The 11270-nt window shown below is 44.4% G+C and overlaps 1 protein-coding gene across 1 annotated transcript in view; it reads right to left on the reverse strand.

Moving 5' to 3' along the window:
- Window positions 1–7086, reverse strand: part of Zmpste24 (zinc metallopeptidase STE24) — a 42211-nt gene extending 35125 nt beyond the window's left edge. Inside the window, exons 1-2 of the mRNA XM_051171278.1 lie at window positions 6742–7086; window positions 4566–4712 (exon numbers count right to left, since the gene is read on the reverse strand). Of these exons, the coding sequence (XP_051027235.1) occupies window positions 4566–4712; window positions 6742–6864 (270 nt within the window). The 5' untranslated portion in view covers window positions 6865–7086. The remainder of the gene's footprint in view (window positions 1–4565; window positions 4713–6741) is intronic.
- Between the last annotated feature and the right edge of the window lie 4184 nt (window positions 7087–11270).

The following is an 11270-nucleotide window of genomic DNA, read 5'->3' on the forward strand; positions in this document are numbered from 1 at the left end:
AGGATGGCATTCCTTTTATCTTTCAATACTTATAGATACTGTAGAATTAAGGACTGATATTGCTTTTGATAGAAGGCTAAAACAGCTACTACTAAAATTCCAGCTTTTAAATTAACATGCCTTTGAATGCTTTATGAACATGCTTGGAAAGTTTGCTGTCCCAAAGCTTGTTTAGTTTACTTTGGGGACCGAAAAACAAGTATGGTGAGCTATAAGCTTTCTCCGTGCTAGTAATTTCACCAAGTACTCTCCTGGGAGTCCTGCGTAAAGAATCAATAAGCACAGCAGACAGACAAAGCTCTAGTACTCTGATACATATTATTTCACTAGAGCCTTGAAAAGCAGACATGGCTGGGAGGTAACTGGAAGACAGTGAGGTTAAAGAAATCCAGTGCTTGTAACAATTGCTTGTTACAGGTTGAGGCCTGTACTAAGTGCTACATTTATATTACCTTGCCTACTTAGGTTCCTGCCACAGGCCATTCAAAGGTCTAGTGTCTATCCACCTCTCATTTTATTACATGTTTTTGAAGATTTATGTATGTATGTATTTATTGTGTGTGTGTGTGTGTGTGTGTGTGTGTGTGCGCGCACACGCGTTGGGTTTAAGTACATGTGAATGCAGATGCCCACGGAGGCTGAAAGAGGTCACTGGATCTCCTACAGCTGGAGTGCCCCTCGAATGTGGGAACTGGGAATAAAACTTGAATATTCTGGAAGAGCAGTATGTGCTCTTAATCACTAAACGACATCTCCTGGGTCTGCTTGTCATTATTCAAGAGAAAATGAGGCTTAAAAACATGCAACTATGCCAGCGGTGGTGGTTCATAATTTTAATCCCAGAGTTTGGGAAGCAGAAAACGGCAAGCCTGGTCTACAAATCAAGTTCCTGGATAGCCAAGAAACTGCGCTATGAGTTTGCTATGTAGATCACCCTGGCCCTGAATCTGCAGGAATCCTCTTGGCCTACTGAACGCTAAAATCACCACAGCGGCCATTAACTCAGCTAAGCTCCAACTTTTGCTTCTTCAGGTTCTACGTGAGCATTTTTTTCATCTTTTTTTTTTCCCCTGTTTTTTTTTTTTTTTTTTTTGGTTTTGGAGACAGGATTTCTCTGTGTGGCTTTGGCTGTCCTGGACCAGGCTGTCCTTGAACTTCAGAGATCTGCCTGCCTCTGCCTCCCTGAGTGCCAGGATTACAGGCGTGCGCCACCGCACCCAGCTGCTACCTCAACTCTTAAGTAGCTATGCTTATAGGGCACGGTGCTACAGTGTTAGCCACTCCATTTCTAGGAAGGGCCCTTATGAACATCTATGATATATCAGGTAAAGTCCATCCCAGAGAGCCTGGGCATTTTCTCCCTAGCTGCTTTGTCACACTTATGTAAAACATAGCCCCACACTTGGTGTGGTGGTTTCAACAGGAATGGCCTCCACAGTCACATGTGTTTGAATGCTTGGCACTAAGAGAAGGTGAGGCCTTGTTGGAGTAGGCTTTTTTGGGGAGAAAATGTGTCACTATGTAGGTGGGCTTTGAGGTCTCATACATGCTCAAGCTGTGCTCAGTGTGGCCCCCAGTCTCTCTCCTTGCTGCCTGTGGACCAAGCTGTAGAACTCTTGGCTCCATCCGCAGCACCATGTTTCCTGGCACGACAGTGGTGAGCTAACCCTCTGGAAGACAGCCCCAATTAAATGGTTTCCTCAGTAAGAGTCGCTGTGGTCATGTCTCTTCCCAGCAATGGAAACCCCAACTAAGACACAGGGTCTGCTTAGTTTTTCTCAGGTACAAAGAACCAAAGCAAAAAGAATGTGTGTGTGCGTGCGTGCGTGCGTGCGTGCGTGCGTGTGGTGGGAGTGGGGGGCTAACTTAACGTTCTCTTTTTTATCAAAACACATACAAATCTTTAGTTTTAGTCAATACAAAATACAAATGCTTTCTGCCCAGTGGTAAATGCAACTACTAATTTTCCAGAACTTAACTCTGCTATGTTCACACTGCAGCCCACAGTCTGAAGAATACTGTCTTCAGTACAATATGAGAGACTCAGAAGAGCAGAGCTGCAAACCCAGTTCTCCTATTTGTCCATTAAGAGACCATTAGTTTCTGTGAGTCTTCATTTCCTCCCAGAAAAGGAAATAATGCTTATCCCTCTGCTTCACTGCATAAACATCAAATAATAATAAACATAAGAACTCTATGAAGTGACAACCATAACTAGTACTGTTTCCAGCCTTAGTGAATCCACACTGCTTAGAGGGGAGCCTTAGCACACCGTAAAGTCAATATGCTGATGTACCTGTTACCCCTACCTTTATCCCTTTCTGGAACAAACAGCCACTCCCATGATCAACAATACCAAACACTGCCCATCTCTCTGACAGCTACTTACTAGTGACAATCACACAGAAACTGAAAATGCTTCTCCTGTTATTTTATCATGGCCTTGGGATAAAGTCAGAGTGCTTGGGAGGCAGAGGCAGGCAGATCTGAGTTTGAGGCTCTTGTAACCTGCTTAATCTGCTTAAACTCTACAGCCCCTCTGTTGAGGCCTACTTTAGTTCTTACCATAACTGTTATGGTAACAGTTAACACCAGCTATTGCTCTTAGCATATCAGAAGCCATTTTACTCCTGAGTCTCTATTTTGATTATAAGGTGAAATTAAGTTCAAGTTCTCAGGCCCTTCATGCCTGAGACCAGGAAGTTTCAATGCTTACTGCTTAGAATAAAACAAAAGATGATAAAGTCTTGCTCTGCTTGGGTTAAAAATAAACGTGTGTTCTATTAGAGCTAAGTCAGTAACAACATCCTGCTATGTTGTTTTCTCCCAGGGAGCTGGAAAGCCCACAAGGGCTCCTCTACCGTAAATCCCAGCCAATCAGATGCTTTGTCTAACCACCTGGATACATTGTGCTCAGAACAAAATTGATTCTTCTTGTGTTTAGCTAATCAAAATGATGTAATGCTGCCCTCCCCCTTGCTTCCCACCTGGTTGTTACCTGGTTATGGTTTTTCTTATAAAACGCTTGCCTTAGAAACAGACTGGTGTCATAGTCTGGCTCTCAAGACCAGATTATGTCCCTGACTGGTCGGTTTTTGTTCAGTGTTCAATAAACTTCCATCAGCGTGAGTCTGGTGTTCGAATAGTGAGTGTGTGGCTATTCTTGAACCCATAACAGAGGCTAGCATGGTCTACAGAGTGAATTCCAGGACAGCCAGGACTACACAGAGAAAACTCTGTGTCAAAAACCCAACTAACCAACCAACCAAACTAACTAAATCAAAACAACCCCTTGCAGGGCGTGATGGCGCACGCCTTTAATCCCAGCACTTGGGAGGCAGAGGCAGCCAGATTTCTGTGAGTTTGAGGCCAGCCTGGTCTACAAAGTGAGTCCAGGACAGCCAAGGCTACACAGAGAGACCCTGTCTCGGAAAAAAACAAAACAACAACCCCCTCACCAAACAAAGAAGTTTAGCTTGTAAAACTTCAATCTCCAGCAAAAGCAGGAAAAAGATGAAGAGAAAAGAGAGGAGGAGAAGACAATCCAGCAGTAGACCTGTATGAACTGCTAAAGGACAGCATACAACATAAGGTTCTTTTCACATCTGGCCTTCAGGTGACAGTCACCATACTCTCTTATTTTCAACTAAGCAATTATGTTTCTGCCTCTCTTACTCCATACCCATTACTATTAAGACTATAGTGGGGAATGTGGCTCAGGGGTAGAGTAGCAAGTATGCTCAAGGCCCTAGGTTTGATTCCTACCACTGTGAAAATTAAACAAGGTCAAGAAAGCACTCCATGGGCCTGGAGACAGCTCAGCAGTTAAGAGTACTTGCTGCACTTGCAGAGGACCTAGGTTCGATTCCAAGCACCCACTTGGTGTTCACAACCATTTGTAACTCCAGATCCAAGGATCTGATGCCTTCTTCTGACCTCAGTGGGCACCAGACATACACATGGTATGTATACACACATGTAGACAAAACCCCTCATAGATGTTAGTGGTGGTTTGGGTAAGAAAGGCCCTGATAGAGCCATATATTTGAATGCTTAGTCAGAGAAGGATTAGGAGATGTGGCCTTGTTGGAAGAAGTGTGTCACTGAGGGTGGGCTTTGAGGTTTCAAAAGCCCAAGCCAGGCCCAGTCAGTCTGTCTGTCTGTCTCTGTATTTGTATTTGTATCTGTCTCTCTCTCTCTCCTACCCCTTCTACTGCCTGTGGATCTGGACATAGAAGTCTCAGCTCCTTCTCCAGCACCGTGTCTGGCTGGACGCTGCCATCCTTCCCTCCATGATGACAGTGAGTTAACCTCTGAGCCTGTAAGCCAGCCCCAATGAAATGCTTTCTGTTATAAGCATTGCTGTGGTCATTGTGTCTCTTCAAAGCTATAGGATAAGAGGAAGTTAAAATAAATAAATCTGAAAATACAAAAAATTTAAGAAGGCATTCTAGGATTTACAGGCATGGCACCCTTTGTGTCACAAAAAAACACAAAAACAAAACCGAGCATTACGATGTATTTAACGATGTGAGAATCATGTTTCCGAGAAATAAGTTACTTACAGTGCCTTCCACCTCGGAATAGAGCCCTGACCAGAAACTGAATGTACTTTTGTCTAGTTGATACAGTCGAGACTTCTCAAATGTGTCCGAATCCATGATCTGTTCCAACTCTGGTGGCACATGAGTCGTCGTTTTGTATATCCTTCTCTGAAATATTTTAAAAAAAAAAAAAAACACAAAACACTTTCATCAATTTTTTTTTATTACATAGTAGTAATTTGTGGTCAAGCACCAAATGGTCTGTAGCATTCATTTGTCATGTAAGCTTGTAGAATTTGTTACATACATGTGCAAAATGCATTGAGTCAAGAACAGTGCCCACTGAAATAGGTGACACAGGAAAGTAAAAGCAGACAAAAAAGATTCCAAAGCTAAAGCCAGGCGTTTTTAATCCCAGCACTCGGGAGGCAGAGGCAGGCAGATTGCTGTGAGTTCGAGGCCAGCCTGGTTTACAAAGCGAGTCCAGGACAGCCAAGGCTACACAGAGAGACCCTGTCTTGAAAAAGAAAAAAAAGAAAGAAAGAAAAAAAAAAAGATTCCAAGGCTAGCTGACTCGGTGGAAGGGCATCTGGGTTGTCATCACACTTTCAGTTTGCTTGTGTAAGCCAACGTTGTAACATCATGAGGGGACCGTTCATCCTACGATGTATGTCTTATGATACAGGACACAATGCATAAAAAAAGAGAAGCAAGCATGCTCACTGTATGCATTAACAGATGCATTTAATAATGGATCATCATTAAATTTGGTCCTAGAGCCGGGCGTGGTGGTACATACCTTTAATCCCAGCACTTGGGAGGCAGAGGCAGGTGGATCAATGTGAGTTTGAGGTCAACCTGGTCTACAGACTGAATTCTAGCACAGCCAAGGCCATACAAAGAGAAACTCTGTCTCGAAGGGGGAAAGAAAAAAGATGTAACTAGGCTTATTAATAAACTATGTCAGGTAAGCGTTCAACATCTCACCCTGCTGTTTAGACACCACATGGTCTGTATTTGCTTCAGGCAAGGGTACTCATGCAATTCTTAACTAATGAGGCTTTGACTGCCTCGCTAGAGTAATTTTAACACTTTGAACATACTAAAGGAAGAGTCTAAGACATAAACCTGACACTGACACTTTTTTTTTTAATTAAAATCTGCAGCTAAGAGTTGGGCGTGGATGGCACACACCTTTAATCACAGCACTGGGGAGGCAGAGGCAGGTGGAGCGCTGTGAGTTCAAGGCCAGCCTGGTCTACAAAGCGAGTCCAATCACCCAAGGCTACACAGAGAAACCCTGTCTCGAAAAACAAACATACAAAAGTGCAGTTAAGAGATGCATGAAGGGCTGGGATATGGTCAGTGCAAGAGCACTTGCCTGGCAAATAAACTCATATACAGTGTAAAGTAAAAAAAAAACTGCAGAAGAAAAACGCTGCAATGCTCAAGAAACAGGTCAGCAGTCAAAGGCAAAGGCTCTCAAGGACAACACGTCAGAGTGTAAGTAAAGCCAACCAGACTGAAATAAAACCATCAGCTACAATGTCCATCCTACTTAACGTTCAAATTTCTAATCAAACTATTAATGATGGCTTTTTTCTACTGCACTATTTAACATTTTAAACAGAACCAAAGGGGATTGTTTTTAAGGAAACAAAGACACACTATTATTTTGGGTCCCCAAACAACATACGCACTAATGAGGATTTTTTTTTTTTTAAACTAGGCGAGCCTTCAGAATGGTTGCAAAATACTTCCAGAAACAATTGTTTCCTAAGCCTGTGGTTGAGCATGGTAAATATCAATGTCATGAGAAGCTGTAACTCTAAAATGTTGGCACCTCCACTTAGAAAGCTTGTATCAAAGATAAAAGGGGTTAAGCTTGGGTTCAAGGATTCTTAATACGCTGTAGGGCAGGAACAGAGACTCAAGAATGACGGAGGGGCAGCCCTTCCCTTTCATTAGACGCTAACAGGCTTGGGTCCATTACAACGTTGCAGGCAACTTCCTGCAGACCCAAGAACCCCCCTCAAAGCCACAGCCACCACTAAGGTTAAAGTTAGGAAGCTCACTTAGGGGTACGGAGTATAGACTAATGCTACGACCAGGCAACCATCAAGGGACTTGGGTAGAGGCTCAGGCTGGCCTAAAGGCTGTCCAGGGGCTGCGGACAGGGGGCCTCAACTATGCTCACCTGCCGCTGTGCTAGGAAGGTCTCCCAAAGATACACGGTCCAGGAAAAGAGCAACACCGCCCCGAAGATTCGCTTCTCCGCAGGGAAGTCCCACATAGCGTCCAGCGATGCCCACATCCCCATGGTCACCCAAACCCACCCGCTTCTTCAGCGTGCACCCGTGCCACACTGACACGCTTCCCTCCCTCAGAGAGTGTCAGAGGTGTCACCGAGATATGGGTCCTTTCCGAGAGTCTCTTCAGACTCCCATCCCCTAATGTGCTGCCAGCGGTGTCACAAAAACACTCTTCCTCCTCCTTACACTTTCAGAACCGACTTATTTCCGCTAGAATAAGATTTGCCCCACCTTCTTCACTTCCGGCCCGAAGACAGACCGGCGGTGCACCTGAAATATCCCTCCAGATACTGCGCGCAGGAATCCAGCCCCAAGGTTCCGCCTCCCTTCCTGGGAGGGTCCGCGTGGTCCCCGCCTCTCCTTTGTGCTTTGGGGCTAAACTCCCCCGGACTGGGCAAGCTGGCTGGTAAAAAGGGTTAGCGGGAACTGATAGGATGGGCCTCTGTCACCTAGAAGGAGCTGGGAAAGATGAGAGAGGCTCTAAAACGTATCCTTTCTTCTGTTTAGTGCGGTTCAAAAGGTTAGAGGTGCATCGCTGGGATAACTAGCCAAACAAGGCATTATAGTTGGGGTCATTTGGCTTGTTTTGGGAAGTTCTGACTATTAGAGACTATTAGAGAGATGATAATGACACCAGTGATGAGGATTTTCATTTACACATTTCATCTCATCCTCCCCAAGTGTAGTCAGAAGAGACATTTTGCCTGTGTGTCCCGGGACAAGGCAACTATGCACAGGTAGGGTGGGCTTGGTGGCTACTGCCTGTAACACACACACACACACACACACACACACACACACACACACACACAATCAGCGTTCAGTACCGTTTCGGCCTTGTAATTCAGCAGTGAAATGGAGTCACTGAGACCCCTGTACTAACATTGACTTTACTTGAAAAATGAAGTCAGAATCTTTCAGACCAAAAGAAAATCAATTTGGTTAATAGTTTCCACAAGCAGATATTGCCAATTTGTATAATCATCACTTATAGTGAATTGAGCCTAAAATGTATTTAAAATATGGTGAAATTGTAATGCTAAAGATGTTGAGATTAGGGCTGGAAAGACAGCTCAGAGGCTAAGAGTACTGGCTGCTCTTCCGGAGGTCCTGAGTTCAATTTCCAGTAACCTCATGGTGGCTCACAACCATCTATAATGAGATCTGGTGCCCCTCCAGTGCAGGTGTACATGTAGGCAGAACACTATATACATAATAAATAATAAATGAATAAATCTTTTTAAAAAGATATTGGGATTAATGTGGTTTCAAATTTCACAACCATACCTAAATTCATGCACACAAGAACAGTCAGGGGGCTGGAGAAATGGCTCAGAGGTTAAGAGTACTAGCTGCCCTTCCAGAGGTCCTGAGTTCAATTCCCAGCAACCACATGGTGGCTCACAGCCATCTTGTTCTCTTCTGGAATGCAGGCACACATGCAGATAGAGCACTCATATAGAATTAAAGAAGCAAAAACAAAGAGCAATCAGTATAAGTCACTTGATGAAGTGAATTACTTCAATATAATAAGATCACAAATTCTTTTGCAACCAAATGTTTTTTGCTGTCAGCAAAATTAGCAGTGTGCCTGACTAAACTTTTTTTTTTCCCCCAAGACAAGGTTTCTTTGTGTAGTGTTGGCTATCCTGGAGCTTGTTTTGTAGACCAGGCTGGCCTCTGCCTCATAGAGATCTGCCTGCCTTTCTCTGTCTCCAGAGTGCTGGGATTAAAGGCGTGCACCACCAATGCCCATGGGGCTCCGTCAGCTAAATTTTGAGTTTTGGAATGTAAATTAGGAGAAAAACAATTGATTGGCCTTACCAAAAACTACTATCATTCTTTTTAAATTTTTAAAAAAAGATTTATTATGTATACAATGTTGTGTCTGCATGTATACCACCAGAAGAGGGCACCAGATCTTATTATAGATGGTTGTGAGCCACCACATGGTTGCTGGGAATTGAACTCAGGACCTCTGGAAGAGCAGCCAGCACTCTTAACCTCTGAGCCATCATCTCTCCAGCCCCATTCTTTTAAATTTTAAAATAAAACTGTATTATTTTGTGTGTATTCATCTTTTGCCTGCATATATGCTTGCGTGGGACATTCATGCAGTACCCGTGGGGGCCAGAAGAGGGCACTGTATCCCTGGGACTGGAGCTATAAGAGGCTTGTGAGCTGAGGAATGGATGCTAAGAATTGAACCGTGGTGGTCTGGAAGAGCAAGTGTTAGTGCTCTTAACCACTGAGCTATTACTCTAGCACCGCATTCTTATCTACCTATTAAAGTAGTTCTTAGCACTTAAAACAGGAACTGAAAGTGAACCAAGCCTGTTAGGTTAGCCTTATGAAATATACATGCAAGAACACGAATTGATGGGAAAGCCCCGTGTGTAATTTCCTGCAACCCGACACAGGCAAAAAAAGCCAGGAACTGAATCTCTAAACTGTGTTTTCTGATGAAAGCCAGCGACCCGAGAAGACAGCGGATTAACACCCTAAAGCTCTAACAGATAATACACGGGAGGAAAGCAGGCAGGCAGGCAGGCATTTCAGTCAGTCTGGCTCCTCTGGTCAGGTGGTCTGTTCTGTCTCTGGGCTCCATCCTGGTTTGCTGCTTTCCTCTCCACCATCCCATTCTCTGTGTAGCGGGGGAGGGTTTCACATACACCAGCGCCAGAGAATCTTGAGCTTCCTGGCTTGACTGCTAACGCATACGCCATATAATATAGAGTCCCTCCGATATAATGAAGTACAAGGATGTTTGTCCAATTCCCAATAGAGTTCTGGTTCCCCGCAGAAGCTTCAGGAGTGTGCCCTCCACTGACTGCATTTGTATGAACTGTCTAGCCCACTCTCCCCCTCTAGCACACAGCTTGGAACTCTTCCACATTCCTCCCATGAACCAATTAGACAGTCTTATGAACCAATGGTTCGGTCGGGCTTATCACAACAAAGGCTACATACACTCCCTGGTCCTGATGTTCTGTATTAGTTACTTTGACAAAATATCAGAACGCCGCAGTGCGAGGATGTGTTCTGGCACGTGGTTTTGAGAAGGCACAGTCCCCTGTTGTAGGCTCAATTTTCTTAACCAATATATTTTAGTAACAACTTAGTGACTGAGCATACGTCACTTATAACCCGACTAACCAAAACAATAGGAAAAGAGGAGTAAGGAACACAATTTTAAAAAACTATAAGGATATCAGTTCCAAGGAATGATTATCCTGGCGTAATTGGCAGGGTGTCTTCTGCTGGAACCTGGAGGAACCAGAACCTGGAACCTCAGCAGGAGCCCCGAAGCCTTCCCTCGAGCGGTTCTCTCTAGGAGTGTCTCGAAGTGCAGCGATGAATAGCCAAAACTATCAGAAGTCTCCAGTTTTCAGCTCATTTATATATCTGCTTCCAGAGTCTGTTCACAGGATCTTTTCATCTGGCAACAATCAAGCTCCCCCCCCCCCCCACACACACAAGGTGGTTGGTCCTCTAGTGGATTAACATCACCTGTTCTCTTACAAGACACGCTTGGAATCCTAAAAAACAGGTTTATCTCTCCTCACCCTGTGGTGGAGGGAGGCATGGCATCTGAAGTAGCTGGTTATTGTGGGTGCTTTGGAGGGTGGGGTTCCTGCTTGGGGTTCAAAAATACACAGAAACATCTGTATAGAATAAGGCTGTTAGCTTGTTTCTGGGGCAGTCCCTCTGCTGCCCATGTGGACCCCACCTGACTTCACTGCTGTGCTGTAGCTCTGCTTCCTTCCCTCTGGCCCAGCTCTGGCTGCGACTCCTTTCTCTTACAAAAACAGCTATTAGCATAGTGGGAGAGGCTCCACAGCTCCCTCACTCGGAACCAATCAGCAGCAGGATTGTGCCCTATCCATCTCTTAGTGTTGTCCTTTGGCCAGATTGAGGGCTACAGGACCTCCCCCAGTTTGCTTTCAATATGATAACCTCAGAGAATCATCTTATTGAGCAGGTGATGAAGCAACAGACATTTACATATAGAAGTCAGGTATTGTGGGCGGTGGAAATGACAGTGCCACGTATACTGCAGCATTTGTTGTGCAGGCACAGTAATTAATGGTTGAGAATACAGGGACACACCTTCATAGCTAGTTGACACAAGACACAATAAGTGTGGGGGTAGATTAGCTCAACAGCTATCTCTATGGTAGGAGCTTGAGGCTGCTTGCTCACACTTCAGTGGACAGAAAATAAGACTCAGATCTCAAGGATAATAAGCTCCTAGCAACCTATTTCTTCCAGTAAAAGCCTACATCCTAAAGGTCCCACAGTCTCCCCCAAAACAGTACATCAGCTGAAGATGAAGCACATGAGCCTATGGGAAATATTTCCTATCTAAGCCATAACAAATAACCACTCTCCGGTCCATTAGAAAATACTCCTA

This window comes from Acomys russatus, chromosome 29, assembly GCF_903995435.1.
Source record: "Acomys russatus chromosome 29, mAcoRus1.1, whole genome shotgun sequence".
NCBI lineage: Eukaryota > Metazoa > Chordata > Mammalia > Rodentia > Muridae > Acomys > Acomys russatus.